This window comes from Gadus morhua, chromosome 15, assembly GCF_902167405.1.
Source record: "Gadus morhua chromosome 15, gadMor3.0, whole genome shotgun sequence".
Classification (NCBI taxonomy): Eukaryota; Metazoa; Chordata; class Actinopteri; order Gadiformes; family Gadidae; genus Gadus; species Gadus morhua.
The window spans coordinates 10,076,865-10,090,417 of NC_044062.1; the positions used below are offsets into that span (position 1 = coordinate 10,076,865).

The 13,553-nt window shown below is 48.8% G+C and overlaps 1 protein-coding gene across 14 annotated transcripts in view; it reads right to left on the minus strand.

The window, feature by feature from the left end:
* Positions 1-13,553, minus strand: part of LOC115559654 (mitogen-activated protein kinase kinase kinase kinase 3) — a 30,045-nt gene that overhangs the window by 2,427 nt on the left and 14,065 nt on the right. For 4 of the 14 annotated variants that reach the window (XM_030378658.1, XM_030378656.1, XM_030378668.1 and 1 more), the window contains 17 exons: positions 12,904-12,956; positions 12,368-12,406; positions 11,318-11,392; positions 9,511-9,562; positions 8,393-8,762; positions 7,039-7,145; positions 5,483-5,524; positions 5,128-5,212; positions 4,953-5,032; positions 4,600-4,660; positions 3,767-3,884; positions 3,434-3,492; positions 3,221-3,324; positions 2,713-2,884; positions 2,230-2,298; positions 1,976-2,068; positions 1,469-1,920 (listed from right to left, as the gene is read on the minus strand). In XM_030378658.1, the coding sequence (XP_030234518.1) occupies positions 1,493-1,920; positions 1,976-2,068; positions 2,230-2,298; positions 2,713-2,884; positions 3,221-3,324; positions 3,434-3,492; positions 3,767-3,884; positions 4,600-4,660; positions 4,953-5,032; positions 5,128-5,212; positions 5,483-5,524; positions 7,039-7,145; positions 8,393-8,762; positions 9,511-9,562; positions 11,318-11,392; positions 12,368-12,406; positions 12,904-12,956 (2,007 nt within the window). In that variant the 3' untranslated portion in view covers positions 1,469-1,492. Of the gene's footprint in view, positions 1-381; positions 433-701; positions 758-830; positions 902-1,468; positions 1,921-1,975; positions 2,069-2,229; positions 2,299-2,712; positions 2,885-3,220; positions 3,325-3,433; positions 3,493-3,766; positions 3,885-4,599; positions 4,661-4,952; positions 5,033-5,127; positions 5,213-5,482; positions 5,525-7,038; positions 7,146-8,392; positions 8,763-9,510; positions 9,563-11,317; positions 11,393-12,367; positions 12,407-12,903; positions 12,957-13,553 lie in introns of those variants that run through there. The other 10 variants (XM_030378669.1, XM_030378666.1, XM_030378660.1 and 7 more) reach the window with 8 other exon arrangements.

Sequence of the window (13,553 nt, forward strand, 5' to 3'; positions counted from 1 at the left end):
GAGGGGGAACAGAGGGGGAACAGAGGGGGAACAGAGAGGGACCAGAGAGGGACCAGAGAGGGAACAGAGAGGGAACAGAGAGGGAAAAGAAAAGGAACCGGGAACAGAGAGGGAACAGAGAGGGAACTGGAACCGGGAACAGAGAGGGAACAGAGAGGGAACCAGAACCGGGAACAGGGAGGGAACCGGAACCGGGAACAGGGGGGGAACCGGAACCGGGAACAGGGAGGGAACCGGAACCGGGAACAGGGAGGGAACAGAGAGGGAACCGGAACCAAGAACAGAGAGGGAACCGGAACCGGGAACAGAGAGGGAACAGAGAGGGAACCGGAACCGGGAACAGAGAGGGTACCGGGGGTACAGAGAGGGTAGAGGGGGTACCTGGCCCGTGCGCTGTGCTCCCCCGGCTCTGGGTTGCGCCATTCCAGGCTTCTTCAAACCATCACACACAAACCGCCGTTATGAGGGTGTATACGGATATATATATATATATATATATATAAATGAGAGAGAGAGAGAAAGAGAGCGAGAGCGAGAGAGAATATGTGGTAGTGTTTGTGTATAGTGTGTGATACTGTGGATAGTAGTGTGTGTGGATAGTGGGCATGTGCTGTAGTATGTGTGTATGGTAGCGTGTACGTGTGGTAGTGTGTGTATAGTGTGGTAGTGTGTGTATGTAAAGTGTGGAGGGGGGCTCTCACCTGTCTGAGCCCAACAGTCTGAAGATGCGCGTGCTGTCAGAGATCTCCTGGGTGATCTGAGGAGAACACAGTCAGTGTAGCAACGATAAGCTGAGCAATGCCCCGCCCCCTACAGGCCGCCGCCGGTACCTCATTGGTCTTGAAGCTCCGCCCCTGCATGCCGTGTCTCCAGAAGGCCAGCACACTGTCCTGTAAACACACTGACGACACAACAGAGAGTAAACACACTGTCCTGTAAACACACTGAGGACACAACAGAGAGTAAACACACTGTCCTGTAAACACACTGAGGAAACAACAGAGAGTAAACACACAGTCCTGTAAACACACTGTCCTGTAAACACACTGAGGACACAACAGAGAGTAAACACACTGTCCTGTAAACACACTGAGGAAACAACAAAGAGTAAACACACTGTCCTTTAAACACACTGAGGAAACAACAGAGAGTAGGGATGTCCGATATTGGCTTTTTTGCCGATATCCGATATGCGATATTGTCCAACCCTAAATTTTCGATTCCGATATCAGCCGATACCGATGTCGATATTTGGGTTATTTTTCCTCAAACCTAATTTAGGTAACATTACATATCTCCTGTTGTGGAATTAACACAACATGCTTAATGTTATTGTGATGCCCCACTGGATGCATTCTTTAATGCAACAAGGCTTTCCAAATGTTAATATTGTCTGTGCAAAATAAGAAAAATACTTCAACTTAATTTAAGGGAAAAGTGCCATGTTTTTTTTTTTTTTTTTCAAAAAAAATCCGATAGCGATATTACATTTTTATGCTAATATCTGGCCGATAATATCGGTGGGCCGATAATATCGGACATCTCTAACAGAGAGTAAACACACAGTCCTGTAAACACACTGTACTGTAAACACACTGAGGAAACAACAGAGAGTAAACACACTGAGGAAACAACAGAGAGTAAACACACAGTCCTGTAAACACACTGAGGACACAACAGAGAGTAAACACACTGTCCTGTATACACACTGAGGAAACAACAAAGAGTAAACACACAGTCCTGTAAACACACTGAGGAAACAACAGAGAGTAAACACACTGTCCTGTAAACACACTGAGGACACAACAGAGAGTAAACACACAGTCCTGTAAACACACTCATGTAAACACACTGAGGAAACAACAGAGAGTAAACACACAGAGGACAAAACAGGAGTCAACACACTGTCCTGTAAACACACTGGTGTTGGTTGTTTAGGATGGTGGTAGGTGTAGGTTGGTTGTAGTTTTCGTACCTATGGCTTCGATCTGGAAGTTGAAGGTGAGCTCTGCTGAGAGCTTCCTGCTGGACTTCAGCCTCCCTTGAAGATTCACGATCTTAATACAGCCTGAGAGAGAGAGAGAGAGAGAGAGAGAGAGAGACAGAGACAGAGACAGAGAGAGAGAGAGAGATTATTAAACAACATACCAAGCACAAGAAGTGTGTGTGTTTGTGTGTACCTGTAGCAGCAGGGTGTACAGTGTGTGTGTGTGTCTCTCTCTCTCTTACGGTCCAGGCAGACTAGGATGGTGTCTCTCTCCAGCTGCGTGACGTGGATTACGCAGGACTGGGGCGTGTCTGCCGAGGGGGAGTAGAGGGAGAGGGGGGGGGGGGAGGAGGAGAGGGGGAGGAGGGGGAGGAGGGGGGGGGGGGGGAGGAGAGGGAGAGGGGGGGGGGGGGAGGAGAGGGGGAGTAGGAGAGGGGGAGTAGGAGAGGGAGAGGGGGGGGGAGAGGGGGAGTAAGGGGAGAGGGGGGGGGGGGAGGAGAGGGGGGGGAAGGAGGAGAGGGGGGGGAAGGAGGAGAGGGGGAGTAGGGGGGAGGAGGAGAGGGGGAGGAGAGGGAGCGGAGGGGAGTAGGAGATGGAGAGGAGGGGGAGAGAGAAGGTTTAGTTCCACGTTCAGGATGACGCTGACGGCCAAGAGGGTAAACCTGCTCCCTTTGTTGCCATGGTAATGAGAAGGCCGGGCGGGCCCCCAGGTCCAGGGGTCTCACCGGACTCTGTGAACCAGGAGGCGGTGGCGTTGGGGTTGACGGTTCCGAAGCGGACCACCTGGCCCACCTCGGTGCCCTTGCTGACGGCCACACAGACCAGGGGGTAGGTGTGCTCCGGGACCACCAGCATGTCGAACACCTCCAGGGGGCAGGGCAGGGGGAAGTCCATGTTCTGGGGCGGTACAGGGGGCTTTTACTTTGAAGGCCTTTACTATTAGTACTATTACATTATCAGTCAAATGATGTTATAACCATTATTACTATAAATATGTTAGTTATTATTACATTATTATCATTACATTAACATTTCAATGATATTATAATCCTTCTTACATTATTATCTTCACATTATCATGATTACCTTATTATGAACACATGATCCTAAAGATTACCTTATATGAACACATGATCATTATGATTACCTTATTCACTACGCATTAATGATAATAATAATAATAATAATAATAATAATAATAATAATAATAATAATAATAATAATAATTTGAACCTTGATCAGCATGAACTTCTGCATGGAGTCGACCCACTCGAACAGAACGATGCTGGACTGGAACGCCCCGCACAGGTACTTATGGCCGGTGTAGGGGTTACGCACTACAGAGACACGCACACGCACACACAGTAGAGGATATAGTAAATAAAGAATGAATATAGCATATCTACAGTATGTATACTGTCTACAGGGTGAGAGCCGCCCACTCACCCACGCAGCACTTCTGGCAGCCTTTAGTGTCTGGAATCTTATTGGTCACCGCAAACTTCCTGTTCAACACACCGTGGATAGAGAAAAAAGGTTAACAATGAATCCTAGCCTAGGGTAGCAGTGTTACGTACAGTATAGCATGGCATGTGGCTATGCATAGCCTTGTGTAGCAGGGCTATGTGTAGCTTAGCAGTGCTATGCCTAGCATATGGCATAGCCTAGTTTAGCTGTGCTATGTGCAGCATGAGATAGCCTAGTGGAGCAGGGCTGTGTAGCGTAGCATAGCACTGCTACTCATAGCCTAGGGTGGCAGGTTAGCTGTGCTGCAGTCACCTGGGGATCATCTTGTCGGGCAGCCTGTGCGTAGGGATGGCCACTGGGAGCTTCTGCATGTGGCGGGCGTGGTCGAAGAGACCGGGTAGGCTGTGGGAGTACAGCTGGGACGCCTTCCCTGGAGACACAGGGTTAGCATGTACAGGGTTAGCATGTATAGCTAGACACAGAGGGTTAGCATGTAGTGCTAGACACAGAGGGTAAGCATGTAGAGGGTTAGCATGTAGCGCTAGACACAGAGGGTTACCATGTAGCGCTAGACACAGAGGGTTAGCATGTAGCGCTATACACAGAGGGTTACCATGTAGCGCTAGACACATAGGGTTACCATGTAGCGCTAGACACAGAGGGTTAGCATGTAGCGCTAGACACAGAGGGTTAGAATGTAGCGCTAGACACAGAGGGTTAGCATGTAGCGCTATACACAGAGGGTTAGCATGTAGCGCTAGACACAGAGGGTTAGCATGTAGCGCTAGACACAGAGGGTTGGCATGTAGCGCTAGACACAGAGGGTTAGCATGTAGCGCTAAACACAGAGGGTTAGCTTGTAGCGCTATACACAGAGGGTTAGCATGTAGCGCTAGACACAGAGGGTTAGCATGTAGCGCTAGACACAGAGGGTTAGCATGTAGCGCTAGACACAGAGGGTTAGCATGTAGCGCTAGACACAGAGGGTTAGCTTGTAGCGCTAGACACAGAGGGTTAGCATGTAGTGCTAGACACAGAGGGTTAGCATGTAGCGCTAGACACGGAGGGTTAGCATGTAGGGCTAGAAAGAGTGTTAGCATGTAGCGCTAGACAGAGGGTTAGCATGTAGCACTAGACAGTCTTACCAGAGATGGAGAGCAGGCTGCTGTTCATGACGTAGAGCCACGTACATCTCCTGGGGAACAACTGAGACAACAACACCACGTTACCATGGTGACCCCGACTCCTCCCACCACGTCAACATGGTGACCCCCGACTCCTCCCACCACGTCACCATGGTGACCATCGACTCCTCCCACCACGTCACCATGGTGACCACCATCTCCACGTGACCACCATCTCTGTATTCAGGCTAATGGCAGTTGTTGTTATGTGAGCGTAGCAGCGAACATAATGATGTCTCAGGGTGGCAGCTATCGTAGCATAGCTTCTCTATAGAGTATGATGATTTGCTAGCGCTGTGGCTAACGTAGCATACCTGCTCCATGGATGTTTCATGCAGCTCGTTGAGGTTGAGGGTGTAGATGCCCTCCTCCGCCCCGAATATCAAATACTGGTCTGTAAAACACACAAAATAACGTTCTATCGGGGACCAGGGACATATGAACGAATGACGTCGGCCCAGAGAGCTCAGGGAGCGTCTGATTAGCTACCTCTAGTGTCAGGGTTGATCCAGGAAGTTGCACAGTGGATCTTCAGAGGACAGCCGTTAAACACCTTAGAGAAACACGCCCCCATCTGAGGACGGACACACACACACACACACACACACACACACACACACACACACACACACACACACACACACACACACACACACACACACACACACACACACACACACACACACACACACACACACACAAAGTAAGGCTAGCAGTCTAGAGATCCTGATATTCCTAGAGGGCAGATAGTGATCATAACATGTTATTAATAAGTTATGATAGGTTAATATAGGTTAACCTATCATAACTAATATAGGATATAGGTTAATAATAATGGACTTACATGAACTTTGGGGGTTGGAGGGAGGCCGTTGCTGATCGGCTTCTGAAACCAAAACACGTTCAATAAGGTTCACTCACTACCACCATGAGCTCCTTCCGTCGCACAGTGAGGGTTCACTGTGATTGGTGGGTCACCTCCCATAGCCCCGCCCACTTTCTGTGTTTGTGAGAATCTCACGAGTCAGCTCGGAGCAACCGATTGGCTCAGGTCAAGCCACTATATAACAATGATTCTATAAAACCTGGGCCGAGGTCTGAGTTGGTTCACCAGAATGGGACTAGTGCTGGTTCAGCAGACCTGTGCCGTGTTCCACTATCCATACTCCCATGAGTACACTTAAACGTAGTACACTATCCGCACTCACTAAGTGCGCTTATTCTCAGATGTCAGTAGGTGCGTTTCCATCTCAAATTTGATGCGAATCTTTAGAAAGTTTGCAAAAAAGTAATTTGAATTAGGTGCGTTTCCATCAAGTGGTTGGAGCGGAATAGGGTGATGACGTTACATGTTGATGTCGGCAGGGTTGCTATGGCCGGTCGTTATGTGGAAATCGGAAAGACTGTCAGTCCTGTGTGTTCAAAGTTCGCTACGTCACAGCTGATTCGAAAAATGTGTTTCCATCTCCCATTTTGCGAATTTACTCTGTTTCGCATTTCTCAAAAACCACCTCGGGCGAGCGGATAAACTTTTTTGCGAATTAGAGGATTTTGACGCGAATTTTGGTGTTTCCATCACCGTTTACTGATTCGATACTTCAAAGTTAGCATTAAATTAGGGGGATGGAAACGCACCTAGTGTTGTTCCATATCGAGTACTCCGTGGTGCACTAACTGGAAACTACTTCACGACTGTCCCCGTGCCTCCTCCCCCGCAATAAACATCCTGCTTTGAACGGTGAACTCTTTACGCCTAGCAACTATAAAAAGCTATAAAAGCTATAAAAACTACAAAATGACTATTAATGTAGAAGGCTATGTGGAAAATGCGCCGACTTTGGCTCCGCCCTATTCCGCTACGTAGCTAAGATGGCTGCCGTTGAGTACGAAAAGTGTCCATCGGACCGATGGACACTTCGCGATTTGACCGTTTTGAGTACAGCATCCGGGTCCTTTCAGTGCACTTATTTTTGCCCGATCTATATTGGCCCTACGTTCTCTACCTAAGGCTAGTGAGTAGGGATAGTATGGATATAGTACGGATAGTATGGATATAGTACGGATAGTATGGGTATTGGAACACAGCACTGGACTACTGCGGTTTAGGTCTGCGTCTAGACCTGGACCAGGTGGTGGTCTGGGTCTAGACCTGGACCAGGTGGTGGGGGGTGTGGTCTGGGTCTAGACCTGGACCAGGTGGTGGGGGGTGTGGTCTGGGTCTAGACCTGGACCAGGTGGTGGTCTGGGTCTAGACCTGGACCAGGTGGTGGTCTGGGTTTAGACCTGGACCAGGTGGTGGTCTGGGTCTGGACCTGGACCAGGTGGTGGTCTGGGTCTGGACCTGGACCAGGTGGTGGTCTGGGTCTAGAACTGGACCAGGGGGTGTTGTGTGGGTCGTACCGGGGTGTCCTTCTTGTCCTTGCGGGCCGGTACGCTGGGGGGCATGGTGGACTGTCTCTCCGACGGACCCTCTCTCTCTCCGTTTTGGGAGGAGCTCAGAGCGTTACCTGGGGGGGTTCAGAACAGAGACAGGTCATTAAGGAACAGGTAGGGGCTAGACAGTACAGACAGGTAATTATGGAGCAGGTAGGGGTTAGACAGTACAGACAGGTCATTAAGGAGCAGGTAGGGGCTAGACAGTACAGAGACAGGTCATTAAGGAGCAGGTAGGGGTTAGACAGTACAGAGACAGGTCATTAAGGAGCAGGTAGGGGTTAGACAGTACAGAGACAGGTCATTAATGTGCAGGAAGGGGTTAGACAGTACAGAGAAAGGTCAATCATGTGCTGGTAGGGGATAGACATTACAGACATGTCATTAAGGAGCAGGTAGGGGTTAGACAGTACAGACAGGTCACTAAGGAGCTGGTAGGGGTTAGACAGTAGAGAGACAGGTCATTAAGGAGCAGGTAGGGGGTTGGACAGTAGAGAGACAGGTCATTAAGGAGCAGGTAGGGGTTAGACAGTAGAGAGACAGGTCATTAAGGAGCAGGTAGGGGTTAGACAGTAGAGAGACAGGTCATTAATGTGCAGGAAGGGGTTAGACAGTACAGAGAAAGGTCATTCATGTGCTGGTAGGGGATAGACAGTAGACAGGTCATTAATGTGCAGGTAGGGGGTCGACATTTAGCTTAGTGAAGCAGACAGGTAGGCTGAGGATAGCTGTGTGATGAGTCCACTGCTATTCGTTTCTACATAACTACTGCCCGTGTTGGGCCCCACTGGCATCTCATTGAGGATCAGCCTGATATCGCTAAGGTCATAAGGTCATTGCCAAGATAAGCTACCAGCTCAGCTACAAGCTATGCCACAAGCTCAGCTACAAGCTATGCCACAATCTCAGCTACAAGCTATGCTACAAGAACATCCATAAGCTAAGCTACCAGGTCGGACAAACAGACAGTGTCCACTCTGATACACTGCAGCTAGCTTCAGTGTTTATCGTGGAGGACCACTCCCCTCCAACCGCTATGCCCCACCCTGACCAGCTCAGGCGACCAATGATACGGCCGAAATCCCCGGATTGGACGTTACAGAGCTAACTAGCGTGCTAACAGGTCCTCTGTGTGCAGACACCCGGTGCCCCAGGCTGCTAAACGTTGATGTGAAGATATGAACATAAACATAAACCAGACAACATGAACAGATGGGCGGGACTGAGGAAAGAGGTGGACCAATCAGAGGCTGGGGTTAATGGGACTATGGAAGAGACGACAGGGATCTGGGGGTCTAAACTACCAATCAGCTGCTCTTACTCTCGTCCTTCTCCTCCTCCTGCACCTCCTTCACCTCCTGCAGCACCTCCCAGGCCTCTTCCAGCTCCTCCTCAGTATGAGGGGCGTGGAGCCACTCCCAGAAATGTCTAAAACTCCCATCATCCCCCGGGGCGCTGAGGTCGCCGGCCACGCCCTCCGCGCTGTCGTTACCTAGGCTACTGCGGCGGTGGGGGGGCAGCCGGGGGGGCGGGGGCCGCGGGGGGACGTTGGATGGCTTGGCCGGGCTGGAGCTCAGCGGGATTGGACAGCGCTTGATGGTGCCGCCCCCTCCGCTGTCGTCCTCGCTGTGTGATTGGCTGTCGTCGAGCTTCTGCAGCGGCTGTGGTGGCGGCTGGGAGACGGACTTGGGCTGAGGATCAGAGGAGCTCTGTTACCAGCAGACCTCACCCAACACTCACTGGTTAGTCACTGTAAACACCTAACTACTCACTAGTGAGTCACTGTAAACACCTTACTACTGTGTCACTGTAAACACCTAACTACTCACTAGTGAGTCACTGTAAACACCTTACTACTGAGTCACTGTAAACACCTAACTACTCACTAGTGAGTCACTGTAAACACCTTACTACTGAGTCACTGTAAACACCTAACTACTCACTAGTGAGTCACTGTAAACACCTTACTACTGAGTCACTGTAAACACCTAACTACTCACTAGTGAGTCACTGTAAACACCTAACTACTCACTAGTGAGTCACTGTAAACACCTTACTACTCACTAGTGAGTCACTGTAAACACCTAACTACTCCCTAGTTAGTCACTGTAACATCATCCTATTCACTAGTTAGTCTCTGTAAACACCTAATTACTCACTAGGTAGTCACTGTTAACACCTAACTACTCACTAGTTAGTCACTGTAAGCACCTAACTTCTCACTAGTTAGTCACTGTAAACACCTAACTTCTCAACAAACCCCCCCCCCCCCCTTCTGGGAGTCTAACTCGACCCCAACATGCTCATACATGCCCGGTGTCGTCAGTCAATCACAGGCTTGGGCTGCAGTGACAGCAGGTGACCAGAGGGGGCTCTGGTGCTGCCCTCTGATCTAAACCAACAGACCAGGTCAGGCGGTGCCTCATTGGCTGTTCCTACCTTGGGAGGCAGTGGGGGCGGGACCTTGGGCCTCATGATGGTGCTTGATTTGCTGAAAGAAGAGAAGAGGGAGGCGTTTCACAGTTGACGGACAGGCTGGGATGCTTTGACTGTTTAAAGGAGATGAGACCACTGTATGTTTGGGCTCTCTTGATTGGATGGATGTAATCTAGCAGTTAATCACATGGTAGTAACTAACACATGAGGGTTAGTTGATCCCCCAGACGGCCCAGAGTCCAGGCGTCCACACACACTGGTCAGGAGGACAGACGGCTCTCTGTTCACCACTTCCTGTCAACATGCTGTGACCTCATCCCTGGAGACCGGCCAGTGGGTGTGGAAGCCCTTATACGGGCGTCAGAAGGATGACTGACACACAAAAGGACCAATGGAAGTAGCATGGGCAGCCAATCAAAGTGAAGCCTACAGAAGCCGGAAGACAAAGCCCATAAATAATCCTGTATTCAAGATGTTAATAACAATGGAACCATTAACACCAGCTGTGTTACTGGTTCCTTATCCCATTGAGACCAGTGGGTTGCTCTGGTCCTAGAAGCACACACAAGCTAGAAGCATCAGCACACACACCCACAACCAGACACAAACACACGCACAGAGTGGAGATACAGATATCAGGTTCCTGTCTACCTGTCTGTCTCTCTTGGTCTGCTGTCTCTCTACCCGTCTCTAAAGCAGGCTACACACCGGCGCCGCATTGCGCAGTTTACGCGCGTTAAGTTCCGCCCCTAGCACCAATAGGAAGCAGCGCTGCAGCACCGTTGTGATTATGTTTTGAAAGCAGCTGATCAACAAACATAGTCGTATAGGCTACCATAAACGTTATACCAGTTGTTTTATGACAACATATATGGCCCGGATGCCCATGATCCTCTGTTTGTGCTTACAATGATAGTCACATTAATTAATAGTTACTTTATGTACTGTCGGGCACTATGTTTAAGGTTTAGTCACTTTACACACTTTATTTACTGTCATTGCTCATTCTTTTCGCATTGTGGAATCAGTCATCTAGTGCATCCACAATCTCCGTATGCACAGGACCGTGTATCACGCCGGGATGTACCAAACAGCTTTAAAAATGTTCAAGGGCGGCGACGCTAGAGAATAGGACACTGGCGTGAGGGACAGCGGGACGGTGCGCCTACGAGCGCTGGCGCGCGTCTAGCCGGCGCCGGTGTGGCCTAGTGCTTCCGAAATAATGGGGCCGTGCTTTTTGACGCGCTGCTTTGACGCCGGTGTGTGTTGGGCTTAAGCCTGTCTCTCACTGTGTTTGTTAACCTCTCTCTACCAGACTGTCTCTCTCTCTACCCGTCTGTCTCCCCCTCTATCAGTCTGTCACTCGCATCTACGTCTTCCTCTCTCTACCTTTCCGTCTGTCTGCCACCTGTCCATCTACCTATCTGTTTCTCCAGAGGGTGCAGCAGTAGCCAGACCCCCAGTGACATCATCAGCTTCTGTCCCTGCGGTTGGCTACTGGCACTTCCCTGTTAGCATCAAGGATAGCATTCGCACAGCGAGTCGACACACACACCCAGAAATACACACGCACACACACACACACACACACACACACACACAAACACGCACACGATGCATGAGGTGCGATGGTGTCTTCTGCATGGAGATGTGTGGATGAAACTGTGAGGGGCATCATCTTCCTCCTGCGCCTCCTCCTGCTCCCCCCCCTGGAAACGGGGTTCCAGGGGGGGGAGCAGGAGGGGGGAGAAGGAGGGGAGATGGGGGGAGGCGGGCGGGGGATTCTTTTTGAGACTTGGGAGGGACTTACTGGGTGTGAGTTTCATCATCATCAGCACCATCATCATCCTCATCATCATCATCCCCTAAGTGTGCCATGTGACCCCTGGGGGAGGGACGGGAGGGAGAGACAGCAGGACGGAGGGGGGAGAGAGAAAGGGAGGAGGGAGAGATAGAGGGAGAGAGAGGGAGGAGGTTGACAAAGGGAGGAGGGAGAGATAGGAGGGAGGAGGAGATGGGAGAGATGGAGAGGGAAGAGGGAGGGATGGAGGTAGGAAGGAGGAAGGAGAGAGGGCATAGGAGGAGAGGGAGGAATGAGGAGGAAAGAGGGAGGAGGAAGAACTCAGTAAAGCCAGAATCATTTTCTCTCCCTCCAGACACTATACTGGACTTCAAACCGAGCCTCCATATCACCCCTAGTGTTTATAATATCACGCCTAGTGTTTATAATATCACGCCTAGTGTTTATAATATCCCGCCTAGTGTTTACAATATCACGCCTAGTTTTTTATAATATCCCTCCTAGTTTTTTATAATATCATGCCTAGTGTATACAATACCCCTGCTAGTGTTTATAATATCACTCATACATTTTACAATATCACTCCATGTTTATAATATCACTCCTTATGTTTAAAATATCACTCCTGGTTTTAAGAGATTCACCCCTGGCTGCTTTCTAAATATTGGACACCCATCTGGGACACCCAGACCCATCGTAGGGCGGAGGAGATAATCACCCTGGCCCTGAAATCTAGAATTATACCTACAAGTTGAAATCACACTTTATAAATCACAAATTAAATCATTGATTAGGATTCACTGAGGAGGAGATGCTACGTAGAAACAGAGCCCTCATGCACGTGTGTGTGTGTGTGTGTGTGTGTGTGTGTGTGTGTGTGTGTGTGTGTGTGTGTGTGTGTGTGTATGTGCCATGCAGCAGCAAAGCATCGCCAGCAGCAGCAGTAGAAGAAGAAGCAGCATGTTAATCACGCGTGATTGGCTGGTTATAAGCTGCCGCTATCATGATTTGCTGATGATTGGTCGTTAGAGCATCAGGGAGTGGGCGGGGCTGACTCACCTATGCTGTAGCTCCTCCTCAACAGACTTCAGAAGGCTCCTGGTTGAGGGAGAGAGAGACAGGTGAAGAGAGGTCAGTAACCAAGTCATTGGGTCATAACCAAGTGATAGAGATGGTGATTAACTAGTTAAGTGATAGAAATAGAGATGGAGACGGAGATGGAGATAGAGATAGTAATATAGATGGAGATGATAGAGATAGAGAGAATAATATAGATGGAGATGGTGGAGATAGAGATAGAAATATATATGAAGATTGTAGAGAGAAATAGAGATATGAATGGAGAGATAGAGATGGTAGAGCTAGAGATAGAAATATAGATGAGATGGTAGAGAGAAAGTAAGGGAGATGGTAGAGATATAGTTGGTAATGGATATGGTAGAGATAGATAGTGATGGAGATGGTAGAGATAGAGATAGATAGTAATATAGATGGAGATGGTAGAAATAGAGCTAGATAATAATAGAGATGGAAGTTATAGAGATAGCGATAGTAATAGATGGTACACATAGAGATGGAGGGAGAAAGAGACTGACTTGTTCCCGCTGAGCAGACTTGGCGACTCGTGGCCGTACTCTGACCTCAGGTCCTGAGGAGATAAAAACACACTTTTTACTAAAACTCTCATTTTAGAATAGAATCGCACTTTAGAAACAGATTTTCAAATAAGTAACATTGAATAAGTTATGTTTATAAGTATTGATAGATAATTATGTTTAATAACTTATTTAATTACTAATGTTCAACAACAATGAGCGCCTGTGTGACAACAAACTAACACAGAGCCAGCCAGCTACACACAATACCGTCTGGGAGAGATAGCACAAAACACACATGCAAACGCTCACATAACATACACACACACACACACACACACAGGCAACACACAGACAGTGAGGTTTGGTTCAGATGTTAAGACAGCGAGATGCAGAGGAATGATGCAGAGAGTAGGAGGAGAATCATCACTATCATCTAACCCAGTTACATAGAAGAGATAGTAGTACAATCCAACCCAGTGACATAGAAGAGATAGTATCAGTAGTCCTATCCAAACCAGTCACATAGAGGAGATAGTATTAGTAGTACAATCCAACCCAGTGACATAGAAGAGATAGTAATAACGTCCAACCCAGTGACATAGAAGAGATAGTGTCAGTAGTACTATCCAACCCAGTGACATAGAAGA